A 13,848-nucleotide genomic window follows, 5' to 3' on the forward strand; every position below is an offset into this window, starting at 1 on the left:
CAATAACGACAAAGGGCAGCCAATGCCTGGTGTTGAGGGATGGTTGTGAAGAACATGGGGTAAGAGTACTTAGGTTTACATCCTGTGTCCATCACTTCCTAGCTCTGTAATCGTGAACAAATTATTTAGTTTCTTCACCTGTAAAATAGAGATAACATTAAATGCCCATGTCATGGATCGTTATGAGGTGTGCTTAGAAGAGTGGCCCATCTTAAGTGCTGAGTGTTAGCTATTTCTGTTTGATTCACCAGCTGTAGTGGCGCCACTGTGTGGTAATGGCACAATTCCCTCAGCCCACCAACTTTGAAATTGTGCTTTACCTGACAATTTTTAATATTTGCTTTTATTTCATATTTCGTACATGAGTTGTGACTTTATTAATCTCTTCTGTATCGCTTTAAAATTCATATGAAATGAAACCACGGTAAGAGTTTGAATGGAAATGAAAAGAGAGCTAGGGAACTTGCCAGTGGGGGACATGGATGAAGAAGGATTAATGGGGGAACACTTGAATATGTTTGTATGCCAGTAGCTACGGAATAACAGTCTTTAGAAAGGGAGAATATGAAGATGAAGGAATAAGAATGAAAAGTAAATGCACAACAAGCACACACGGCACCTGGATCTTGGTTTCTAAATACTATTCTCTAATAAAAGGAACCAGGGTTCCACAGAGAAATGGCTGATTCTAGGACTGGGGCAGTGAATACCCAAGATGAACCAGGGTATCTTATAATGCCGGAAAGTAAATAAGTGCTAAAAAAAATAAAAGTCACAGGGACATAGGAGCCAACCTGAAAGAACTCCCAATGGTCAAAGCTGGAACAATTTGAGCAACAAAATAATAACATAGTATTAGATTATAATGAGTATAAATATCCATGAGCACATACTGATATAAAAGTGAGTGACTAAATGGGAAAGAAAAGATTTATAGAGAAGAATTTCAATTTATGTAGATCCCACTTCCCAAAAGAGGAGCTTAATTCCACACTTTGTGGGTTGTCCTTCAAAAGAGTAGTGTATGAAAGGAGTGAGGCGAGTAACTGGACAGTGGGAAAACCTGACAAACACCACCTCGAACAGATGATCAAGATTAACATCAACAGTGAGAAGTCATGCCGATGTGCGCCCTTGACATGTGACGAGAAGGGCACTTCTGTCAACATAAGAAATGTCCAAACCTGTTTAGAGAATTTTTATAAGAGTTTATTTGAGCCAAACTGATGACATTTACTGGGGAGCAAGATCCCAAATGCTCCAGAGATTAACAGGTTTGCAGGATTTTTTTAATGCATTTGAAATTAAGGAGGGAACTATGTGGAGGTGGGAGAAAGCAAGGCAAGGGTTGGATCACAGGATAGTTAAGATTATGTGCTCTCTTAAGGGTTAATACTCCCTTCAAGGGGTATTCTGGTATTTTAAAGGTGTGTTAACCTAGATGCACAAGAACAATGGGCAGGGATGGCTTAAGCCCTTTCACTAAAGAAGTTCTAGGCCTGGGGTGTGACTACCCACCAAGACCAGACCAGTTAGGAATTTATGATCAGATCACCCTGTGAAGTTACTTTCCATAGAACCCTTTCGTGTACACAAGTATTAAAAAATCTAGCCAAGTCTTTAAAACTTCCATCTAACATCTGCCTTAGAGCTTTCCTCCTTTCCCTAGGTTGGGCTCAGGGTCCAGCCTCTTCTTTCTACACCTGCCTCCTACAGGTGAGGCAGGAAGAGGGGGCTTGGGATCAGGGTGCAGTGTCCTTCTCCTTGGCTGGGGTTGACTGTGGCTTTCTGCACTGTTCCCTGAAGGGGGAACAACTGTGCAAAGGCCCAGAGGCGGAAATACTTCGATATATTCAAGAAACTGAAAACAGCCAGGGGAGGGGAGAGGCTGGCAGTCTGCCTTCCAGACACCTCTAAGCACACATGTATAAGTACATGCACTCATAGACACAAACAATTTTACACGAATGGGATCATATTATATGTGATCATATTATAGTTTTGTTTTTCACTTAAGGTAAATGACCAAGAATTAGCTACATTTTTTTTTTAAACTTAGTTTTTGCAAGAGAGAGAAAAACATATTTTGGTGGCTGCCTGAAATGCTAATTGGTACAAACTCCCCCAAGTGAAGTCTGTCAATTAATCACAAAAGAATAAGAGAAGAGTGCCTAGAATAGGGTCCCTAAAAGCACCAACATTTAAGAGGTGGGCAGATAAAATCCTGCAAGGGAGAAAGAATAACCAGAAAAGTGGTAAGAAAATGTGATGCCAGGGAAGTGCAAGGAAGGAGATTATTAAAGGGAGGAAGTGAGCCTCACCATGCGATGATCCAGAGGTCAAGAAAGGTAAAAACTGAAATGGTCCTTCAGGTTCAGCAACATAGATGCTGTGGGTAGTCTCCACCAGAACGGCCCTGAGGCAATGGTGGGACACAGAAGGCAGGTTTCAGTGTTTTGAGGAGTAGGAGATGAAAAACTAGAGACTAAAAGTGTAGAAAACTCTTGCATCATTTTACTTGGAAGGTAAGAGTGATAGAAAGATTTGGAGCAAAACAAGATTTTCTCATGGGAAGGAACTCATTAGCAAGGGAGCCGTTGAAGATAGAGAGGAAAGATTGTTCCTTAACTGGGGCCTATTATTGGGTAGAAGAGCCACATTGATTTAGGGTCTAGAAGAGAGTAAAGGGGCGAGCCTTGGATGGCATTGAGGTGTACAATAAGTCACGGAAGAGAGGCAGTGGTTGGAAACATGTGGCCTTAAGAATGTAAACTGCACTCAAGAGGAAACAGAGCCCGCTCACAGTGTCCAGGCCCGGCTGCCAGTTTGAGACCCCACCCAGCCCTTAGATGCTTTTCCGGCCGTAGAAACCACCATGTTTGTGTTGGGTGCGGCCTCAACCTGTCCAATGACAGATATGTTGTTTCCTTCCAGGAACCAGTACCCTGTGTATATCTTCTAGAGTGGTGGTTGTCAAACTTTAGTCTGCATGCGAATCACCTGAAAGGCTTGTTAAAAATTACTGCACCACACCTCCAGAGATTATGATTCAGTAGATCTAAGGTGGGGCCTTATAACTGCATTTCCCACGTGTTTCCATACTGTTGCTGCCCCCAGCCCATACTTTGAGAACCGCTGTCCTAGAGAAAGCCCAATACTCCGTAAGATTCTGGAAGAATACTTAATGGGTTTTTGTACTTTGGAAACTACTCAATATTCATATTTATACAATAAAGGGCAGCCCCGCCCTAGGTGAAGCCTGTGTGTGTTGGTCCAAGATGACCAAGTCCACAGGCCCTGCCTGACGAAAGAGTAAGACACAGAGGTCCACATCAGCCCCATGAGGGACGAAAGACAGCTTGCTGGAGGAAGGCGAGAACCTTCAGAGGGGATGCTCCAGGGAGTCAGTCTTCTGAGGCAGTTACTGAACTGGGCCTGGAGGCTCCCAGGATCTTACAAAAGGCAATGGGACAGGTTTAGGCCTGGGGAACGGCATTCTTCCCCATGATCTGTTGGTGCAAGAGCAGCACTCAGGAAGTAGAAAAAAGGAGTGTACAGCCTCGCTCTTGTGAGCATAGTCCTGCGTGTTTTACGGAGGTATTTCTTTTTTTGCCACCTTGTCCAACGCTTACGCAGCTAACAGCCAGGCGCCAGCACATCCCCGCTCACCCGCAGCAGCGCCTCCTACAACCGGTAGAGTGCGCTCTCCACAGGGCCTGTCGGACCCGGCCGGCCAGCGCGTGCGCCTGCTCTTGCGCCTGCGCAGGGCTCCGCGGCTTGGCGAACTGGGTGACCCGTCTCCCGCCTGCGCAGTCAAATAAGATGGCGGCGGCGACCCGGTTCGGCCGGAACGCTGCGGTTGCTGCCGCAGGGTTGCGCAGGCGGTAGGTGATGAACCCTGACCTCCATCTAGGGGGTGCCACTGGGCTTAGTCAGCGGAGTATTAGCCCTCCCGCCCACTCCCTCAAACGGGGTGGGGAGAAGTGCGTCTGATCGAGCCTTTGGGTCCGCCCGGTTCGCCGTAGTTGGGGTTTGAGCCCTGAGATGGGCGTCTATCACTGAGGCGGGTCTTCCCCGCACTCCCGTCCTTCCCCCACCAGTTCGGGCGGCTGCCCTGCCACACCCCGGGCCCTCAGACCCTGTGCCTGAGTCCCTGCGGAGGGGAGGCTCTCAGAGACTGGCTAGAGACCCAACGAGAGAGCTGTTTTTTAAAGGGGTGCTCGCCTCCAGCTTTTCCACCACGTGCATTTCCTCCTCTGCCTTCTAAAGACAATCAGAATGTCATATAGAATGGAAGAGAATACCTCGTCTCATTTCTTCATTTTCTCCGTGAGGCCCAGAAAGGGGACGTGACCTCTCTCAGGTCACACAGCATCTAAGTGAACTCCTGATGAGAAGCCAAACACTTTGATTTCCTCCTCACTACTTAAACGCACTGCGTTCCCTTGTTTTTCCCCCTTGGCGCCCCGTGCCAGTGATAGCAGCCAGCATTGATTAGGTAAAAGGCACTGAGGACTTAAGTAGGTGTCGTACCCCAATTTCGCTTCTGGAACAAAAGGAGAAAAGGACCTGACAGGGTTTAATCTCGTTTTAGGAGTTTTAGTGCTAACGGTACTCTTGAAGTTTAGATGCGTTTCCTAAATTAAGTTGGTAAAAGGACTTTTTGTTAGTCACCTGTCTCCCTCACCTGTCTTCCTGGAATAATTTAATTTGCCTTTACTGTTCGGCTGCCTTTTCCCTAGGCTTAAGGGACAATACTAGTTTTCCAAGTATTGGAAATTCCAAGATATTCAAGATTTAGGCAGTGGGCTGTGGGTAAAAATGTTTTCACCCCAAACTTTGAACTTCAATAAAAAATTATTGGGCACCTATCGCATAATGATAATAGTGATATCTAGCATTTATTGAACACTAACTTCATGACCTAGCAGTGTTGCAAGCACTTTACATTATCTGGATCCATCTTTGCGCCAATCTTTATGAGGTAGTTATGAATATTAACTTCATTTTAGAGATGAGGAACTAAAGCCATTATGCCAGCTGCTGGGGACATAGAAACGAAGACAGTTCCCTTAATGAGTTTGCAGGTGAAAATAATCAGAAATGTTAAAAGTGATCATATATGTGCTTAAAATTCCCCAGTGACTCCTGTGAAATGAAAATTGTAATGGATAGCAATGGTATTTTAAAGTAAGCTGGATTTCAAAGGAAATTACATCAGATTTATAAAATTTTTCATTACTAAAATCTTTTATTTGCTTTTCCAGTAATATTTGTTTTCCCCTCCTGCCTTTGTTTTTAATTTGTAAGAGGCATGAAAAAATTACAATATATTTACAATTACAATATGTTTCCAATCAAAACATATAGTTAGCTTCCTTAGCAGTTTGGAGGAAAATAGTACAGTTCCTACTAAATTTTTTGAAGTATTGAAATATTTTGCAAAGCAGACATGACTCAAACATCTCTTTCCGGGGAAACATGATGGTAGAAATAGAAAAGGAGGGAGACTTTTCACTGTATTTTCTTTTTTCCCTTTAAATTTGGAACCACGTGATTCTTATCTAGTTTTTAAAAATTTTTAAAGGAAAAAAGTTTGTTCTTTATCTCCTTTATGAATAGCTAAGAGTTAGGGACTCCAGGTTATATATCACTAATTGAGATGGATTTCTGTTCCTTACACTGGATATTGCACTATCCTATGTACGCTTAGTTATCAAGGCTATAAGTTTCCCTTGAGCTCTTGTTTCTAAATTATTTGTAGATATTGTTTGCCTGGGGAAGTGGAAATAATGTTGTGGATAGAAAATGAAAATTCAGCTTTTTTTTAATTAGAGTTTTTTTATGTATGAGAAGAAAACAGCTTAAAAGATTCTCTCTTAAAATGTTATTTTTATTTGTTTTTGCATGTAGATTCTGTCATATGATGAATCCATACACCATTAGGAAACAGCCTCTGCATCACCTTGTACAAAGACCACTTTTCCCACTACCTACAACCTTATATAATACAGGTAAAATTTCACGTCTTTTAGAAAGATTGTGTTTCAGAATCTAATGAAACTATGCTTGAATGAATTTTGTGCATAAAAGGTGATAATTTGTAAATTTTCTTTTCAGATGCCTATTAAAAGAACGTAGCATTTTTTTCTATTATGGCATCACACTTTACTGTAATTATTTGCTTACACATATATTTGGCATTAAATTCAAGAATCCTGAACACAGTGTCCAGTAAATCTATGAAATCTCAGTATCTTGCATAATGGAACATAAGAATTGCTCAATCAATGATTCTGAAATGAAAATGTGGTAAAAAGAAATTACAACTGGGTTTGTGTTTGAAAGAATTGTATGTATTTTAAGCTCTCCCCTCTTTTTAATAAGAATACCTCTACAATCAGTAAATTTCCAGCTTTCATCTAGACAACAGAATGTAGTATTTTTTCTTTTTCTTTTTTTGTTAAAATTAATCACTGGGTTTGGTTTTTTTTTGACAATCTTTTTGATGTAACATGCTTTTATTTTCTTTAATACTGGAAATAGGTATGAAGATAGGATTTGAAAATTATTGCTATATAACCACTTTTATATGTGTTTAGGGAACTTTGGGAGGAGAGAGTGCATGTCTGTGTGCTTATAGAGCTGTAAGGGTTTGGATTCAGCTCTTGGCCCACCTCCAGTTCTCTCATGGCCTTGAGTACTGACTCTGGCTAATGGAATGAGCTGGATTAGGGTAGACACCTTCCTTACCTCCTCTGTGTACTGGGGCATGAACAGGAGTGTCTTCTTGAGGTTTTTGTAGGACTGAAGGTTTTATAGTTTGTGGGGGGGAACTTATGCTTACGTATTTACCTTTTAGTACCAAGCATAATAGAAAAATTATTTTACATCAGTCTTTCTATGCTGGTGTCACCTCATGACACTCTTGAGAATCTTTCTCGATGATAGACCTAGGAGTCATTTTTTGAAATACCAAATTAAACCCAGTTTAGACTATAGTTGTAATGATTTTATTAATACCTAGTCAAATTACTCTTTTGAAATAGCTTTGTTCATTGTCAAAAGAGAAAATTTATGTAGTGATGTCATATATTTCTACTTCAGACAGTATATATAGATTTTGCTCTCAAATTTTCACACTTATACTTTACCTTCAAGTATTTCTAAAATTTTTTCTTTCTGTGTGTATAGTTTTATACAAATGGATTGAGTAGAATAAAGGCAGATTTAATTCTTCAAATATTGGTGGAGTACCTAATGTCTGCGGAGACTTTGGTTACCAATAAATTAAGAAAGGTTGCAAGAAATGATTGGTCAGAACCAGGGTTAAAAGAATCTTTACACTTACAGAAAGTTGTGGCAGCCCTTTCTTTAATGTTCTATCTGAAAAACTTCCCTTGTAACAGATTTTCAGAGGCATTTATTGGTTACAGGTTTAAATATTTTATATCAAGTACTTGAACATTGAGGTTATCATTTAAAATTTTTCTCTTTTTTAGGATTTGCCTGGGCACCAGGTCAACAGTGATATCTTTATAGGACAGTGACTTAAGGAAAATGTATGGGAGTTCAGTTTCAATTTCTCCTTCACTAAGGAAGTGACTCAACATCAGTTAACTGGAACTGCATGGCGAGGTGCAAAAACAATTCTCAGCTGTCAAATTAGAATCTTCTCTGTTAATAGTTAAGAAAAGCACCCCCATAACAACCATATGTTTTGTGTTTTGCCATATTTAATCTCTAATTTAAGATAAAACTGTTGCTTTTTGATATTTTACTGTGTTGTCTAAGATATATAATATGAAGATCATGGCAAGATAGGAAGAATGATTTTAATTTAAATGTTTTCCTATTATGCTTGGCGCTAAGTATGGAGTGGCAGTATACACAGGGGTTAAGCAAGTCAGTACTGGAAAATTGGTGGGACTTGAATCCTGGCTCTGTCACCTAACTAGCTGAGTGACTTTGAGCTTTAGTTTCCTTGTTTATACAATAGGATAAAAACAGTGCCTCCTTGGCAGGATGTAAGGATTAAATGATGTAGTTCATGTGGAGTGCTTAGCATGATGCCCAGCACATGTAAATTATTTAGTAAATTAACCTATTTCAGTATACTGCTCTAAGATGAAAATTGGTGGCTTTTTTGGTCATAATAAATAAAAAAGGCCCATTTAATAGTTTTAAAACTATTAAAATCCCAGTACTGTTCGTGTTACAAGCTGTTGTCATAATAGCAAAGTAGGAAATTAAAGATTCTATTCTTTCTTTATTGCTTTAATGAATTCATTCTCTAATCATGGCCTGAAAGAGAGTAGAAAACCTATAGAGATAATTTTAAAATATTGCAGAAAGTGAGTCACATAGATTTTTCCCTTATGTAATAATTTTTAATGTCACAATCTGTATACCATTGGGCAATTTACTTAATTCTATGTAGCTTAACAAGTTACTTATCTCTAAGCCTCGGTTTCTTCATTTGTAAAGTTGGAATAATAGTACCTTCTTCATAAGGTTGTTAAAGGCTTAAATACATATAAAGCACTAGACCCTGTCGCTGGCATGTAAATAGTAAGCACACAATAAATATTAGTTGTTATCATTATAAATTTGTCTTTAAAAGAATGTTAGCACTTTGGAAAAAAGAGAATATAACATTTTGCTATATTGGTATTACAGTTATGATAATTTATGATTGTGATAGCCATTGGTACTAAGTCACCAAATAGAATACATATCAGACTCCTGAATTATGTCTTTCTACTTAAGTGTAGGATATTACTAGAACCTGATGAGTAACAAACATTAAATAATCAGAATTAATATAAAATGCAATGTAGTTATCCTAAATATATTGATAAATTTCTTTCTTTAAAAATTCTTTGTCAGATAGGCAATAAGGCCTTATTTTATTTTTTCTAATTTTCTTACTTTTTTTGGTTCTCTGAAAATGAGCACTTCAGTATGGTCCATGAACTTGTTAACTACTATTTTTTTCTAGGATAACATTCTTTCTTATTTTTTCTCTTTTAGTGAGATACATGTTTATTCAAACACAAGATACCCCAAATCCCAACAGTTTAAAGTTTATTCCAGGAAAACCAGTTCTTGAGACAAGGACCATGGATTTTCCCACACCAGCTGCAGCATTTCGCTCCCCTCTGGCTAGGTATATTACTATTTTTCATTTGCTTTTCCCAGGAAACATAAATAACTGATTTGGGGGTTAAGGCAGGCTTAGTTAGCTATTGCATTTTTATGTGCACCGCGTTTTTTTTTTCAGTATAAAGAATATTTTCTTTTCAGGTAAGAGATAAAACTAAGAGTTGTTATTAGGAAACCCTTCTGAAAAGTGATGTATTTGAGAGATCTGTAACATTACTAAATAAAAATTTATATTTTTACATAAAAATAATCCATCACAATGATAGTATGGTAAATTTCTTTCTAAATTTTTAAAACTATTTTTAATAAGCAATGAAAATGTGCTCATTTTATTCTTAAAGATAGCTGAATTTCTAGATGTTTCAAAATGGAGTTGTTTCTAAAATATTCCACTCACAAATGTAAATGATAGTAGTTAAGAGATATGGAATGATTTTTTAAAACTACTTAGTGGAGACAATTTTTTGAATCACTAGATAGAGACATGTTAAATATATAGTCAGATGATGAAGCACAGACAAAATTATTGGAATGAAACATTTTTAACAGCTAGCTAAAGAAATTATAATAAGAACTATTAGAGTCAGTCAATATTAATTGAAATTTTTGGTAACCTAAGCCTGATACTGATTACCAAGTGTATTTGAGAAATAAAGCTTAGATAACTATTTTGATACATACAGCTTTTTTATATGTCTCATTTAGGGAAGCCAGAGATATGCTTATGTCAGGAATGGTTTTTAAAATATCTACCTAATAAAAATGCACATTTCCTTTATCTAAATATGTCACATGTCAATATATCTTAGAGCATTTGTTTTTCACACTTTTTGATAAAAGCCACAGTAAGAAATGTTTTATATTACAACCCAGTACACAAACCACACACATACACATACACATACGTATATGTATATATACACACACAGAGATATGTAAATATTTATACACATACAGGTGTACGTGTATGAAACAAGTGTTTGATGAGACAGTTTTCACCCTTATAATGTGTAATGCATTCTTATATTTCCTTTCTTGTTCTTTTATTTTGCTCTGTTTTATTAGATAAAATTCTGGTTACCACATAATTTCAGAACTTACTAGTGGTTTCGAAAAAAAACACCATAGAGAACACACACATATGTATACAAGGTGTGTGCAAGGAGGTTCAGTATAGCCTTATTGGTAACGATAACAAGTTAGAAACAAGCTAAATATTCATCAGTATTTTGTCCATAAGCTGCAAATAATAAAAAGGATGAAGTAGATCCATATTTACTATCATAGACTTACTTTTAAGTGAAGAAAGCACATTTCAGAACAGTGAGTACAATATGATTATTATGAGTAAAAAACGAAAAACAACAAAAATGCACAGCAAACTGATAACAGTGGATTTAGGAGGGGTGTTGAAGAGGCATTTTCACTTTATAGTTTGAAATGTTTACATTAAGTTCACATATTATGTATTTTAAAAAATGTAAAAGTAAAAAGTCCCTAATTCAGTTACAGATTAGTTGGTTATTTCTGTCAAATGTTCAGCTGGCAAAATCCCTTTTCAGATTAGTCTTTTGAAAGTAGCTTATTTCCTGGATTCACAGAATTTATTATCTTTAGTCAAGCAAATTCTTGTTTTTGTTCTTGTAGCAGACAATGGTTTTGTTGTAAGCCAGAAAGTAAGCTTCATGAGGACAGAGACTAGTCTATTTTGCACATCAATATTTCTCTGGTGTTTAGTACAGTGTCCGATACCCAAGCAAGTATTCAAATATTTGTTGAATGAATGAATGAGTAACTGAATGAATGAATAAACAGTAGTATATCTTATGTCTGGGAGGCATTTGACTTGCTTCTTACTGTCCTTATGGACAAAACAAAGAAATGTAAGCAGAGTATAAACCTGTCTCTAGTGACGTGTAAAAGGACTGTGTATCTTTGTAGTTGGCATGTTTATTCAATACCTTTTTTTATCAGCAAAAATAAAGATACAGTTATCAGGTTTTCAGATGGGAGGGATTGCTTATATGTTGGATGGCAAAATTCAGCGAAATTCAGAAAAGTTTCATTAGGCTGGAATGATAGGTTAAAGCAAATAGGATAAAATCTAACAGAAACAAATACTAAGCCTTATACTTACATTTTTTAAATGAGTAGCACAATTACGGGGTAGAAGAATCTGACCTTAGTTCATTTTGAATATGATGCAGTGCTCAAAAAAGTAATCAAACTTTAACAAAGTTGTAGTGTCCAACACAACAGAGGTAACAGTCTTTGTACTCTGAACAAGTCAGATTATATTTGGGATATTGTATTCAATTCTGGGTATCATTTTATTTTTGGACATTGACAAGGTGAAATTGTCCCAAAGAAAGTAACCTAAACGACAAAGCATGTATAATGATGTTTGAAACTCCTGTTTCAGCTTTTTCTTTCTTTTAGGGACAGCACCTATGAACTCTTGCCTAAAGCAGTCCCCATGACATGGCCCATAGATCAAAAGCAGTCCCCTTCGCATGTTCCTTTCATTTGGATTAAAGGCTTTGCCCTCAGTACAGATGTACAGAGCCAATCAAGGGACTTAATTCAAGGTCTGTGCCTGGGTTTATTGGATCATAAGCTGCAACCAAGAACCTTGTGACTACTTGTAAATTTAATATTGGGTGGTTGTGTAAAGAACCCAGATGACATTGTTTCAGACAAATTCCTGAATAATATCAAAACAATAATTTCGATTGCACTCTTGCAGTGGTAGACAGAGAAGGAACACTATAGTCTTTAGAGTATGTCAGCTTTTATTCTTAAGGTTGTGAAAAAAAAACTGCTGTTGAGTGTATATACAGGTATGGTACATACATCAGTGATTGGGAAGAAAGGTACTTTTCAAAATGTCTTGGAGCTTTTTAAATTATAACCTACCCCTTCTCCTCTCAGGTTTCTAAAACTTACCTTTACTGAGTTATAATTTACACCCAATAAAATTCACCAATTTTAAGTGTATAGTTGAATGAGTTTGATAAATACACACAATTATGTAACCACCACCAAAATAAAAATATAGAACATTTTTATCACTGCAAAAGGTCCCTCACTGCCCTTTGTATTCAGTCCTCTGACTTCACCTCCATGCTCTGGTAACTTTTTTTATGGCAGTAATTTTTTTTTGAAATTTTTTTCCACCTTTGAGATAAAGTTGACATAAAATACTGTGTAAGTTTAAGATGTACAACATGATGACTTGATATATGTATATGTATATATAAGATGTACAACATGATGACTTGATATATGTATATATTTTGAAATGATTATAACAATAAGATTAGTTATCACATCTGTCACCCTGGTAACTATCGATTTTTATGCTATTACTGGTTTTTTTTGCGTTTTCTAGAGTTTCATATAAATGGAACCATATAGTCTTTTGTGTTTGGCTTCTTTCATTTACTATAACACTTTTGAGAGTCATCCTTGTTTTTGTGTGTATCAGTAGTTCATTCCTCTTTATTGCTGAGTAGTATTACATTATGGGAATATTCACAATCTGTTTAGTCACTCCCCAGTTGATGGACATTTCCAGATTTTCTTTTTTTTTGGCTATTATAGATAAAGCTGCTATAAAGATTTGTGTGCAGGTTTTTGTGGAGCGTATGCTTTTATTTCTCTTGGGTAAATACCTAAGAGTGAGATTGTTCAATCATAGGGTAGGAAATTAAAACAAGATTGGCCATGAGATAATTGTTGAAGCTGGTAATGGGTACATGGAGGTTCTTTTATTTTTCTACTTTTGCATATGTGTAAACTTTTCATAATAAAACATTTTTATTATCTCTTATTTTTTATTTTTTCAAAGGCAATTATTTAGGATTGAAGGAGTGAAAAGTGTCTTCTTTGGACCAGATTTCATCACTGTCACAAAAGTAAGCATAGGACGATATAAAATAAGATGTGAAAAACTTTTAGTTTTTTTGAGTTGCATGTCCCTCTCCAAAATTTCTATTCTTAATTTATTTTATACATATTTTAAAAATCTCAAATTAAGTTTACTTTTCACATTTAAGTTAATTATTAATAATATATTCAAGTTTCCTCATTTATCAAAAGAAAAAAACTTAACCTTCAGAGGATTAAGTGCAGTGTCCAACATTATATAGCTAGCCTACAGTAGGGCAAAGATCAACCTTGGCAGGACTAGAATTAGGCTTCCAAGTATTATTTTTATTAGTTCTTAGTTCAAATTAATAGAGTAAACAGAAAAGCAAATAATTACATTGTGTGTGTGTGTAGTTGACCAATAAAATGATTGAAAAATATCTCCTTTCAAAGCGAGTACTCATGGCATCTGACCCATTCTGCCATCCAGCAATAAAACTTTAGAACTTCTCAGATAAGAGCAGTGGACTGTGTAGTTCTCAGCACATGGTTAACCTCTGTCAAAAACTAAGCTAAATAGGCTGCCCGTTCCAACAGCTGAGGTAGAATCTGCTAGAAAAGGCTGTTTCATTTTTAAATCTACTAGATTAATGAGAAATGAACTATTTAAACTTGAACTGTCTATCCTTTTAAGTCTGTGAATTGATATGTATGCATTTGAATGAATAAACAGTAGTATATCTTATGTCTGGGAGGCATTTGACTTGCTTCTTACTGTCCTTATGGACAAAACAAAGAAATGTAAGCAGAGTA

General features: G+C 36.8%; 1 protein-coding gene across 3 annotated transcripts in view; it reads left to right on the forward strand.

Annotated features, from left to right (window-relative positions):
• The first annotated feature begins 3,747 nt into the window (after window positions 1–3,747).
• The window catches only part of NFU1 (NFU1 iron-sulfur cluster scaffold), a 23,388-nt gene continuing 13,287 nt past the window's right edge, over window positions 3,748–13,848 (forward strand). Inside the window, exons 1-5 of one of the 3 annotated variants that reach the window (XM_023533842.1) lie at window positions 3,748–3,884; window positions 5,914–6,014; window positions 7,503–7,638; window positions 9,034–9,169; window positions 13,016–13,082. In XM_023533842.1, coding sequence (XP_023389610.1) covers window positions 9,042–9,169; window positions 13,016–13,082 — 195 coding nt within the window. In that variant the 5' untranslated portion in view covers window positions 3,748–3,884; window positions 5,914–6,014; window positions 7,503–7,638; window positions 9,034–9,041. The remainder of the gene's footprint in view (window positions 3,885–5,913; window positions 6,015–7,502; window positions 7,639–9,033; window positions 9,170–13,015; window positions 13,083–13,848) is intronic. The other 2 variants (XM_011365589.2, XM_023533843.1) reach the window with 2 other exon arrangements.

Source organism: Pteropus vampyrus, unplaced genomic scaffold, assembly GCF_000151845.1.
Source record: "Pteropus vampyrus isolate Shadow unplaced genomic scaffold, Pvam_2.0 Scaffold113, whole genome shotgun sequence".
NCBI classification, from domain to species: Eukaryota; Metazoa; Chordata; class Mammalia; order Chiroptera; family Pteropodidae; genus Pteropus; species Pteropus vampyrus.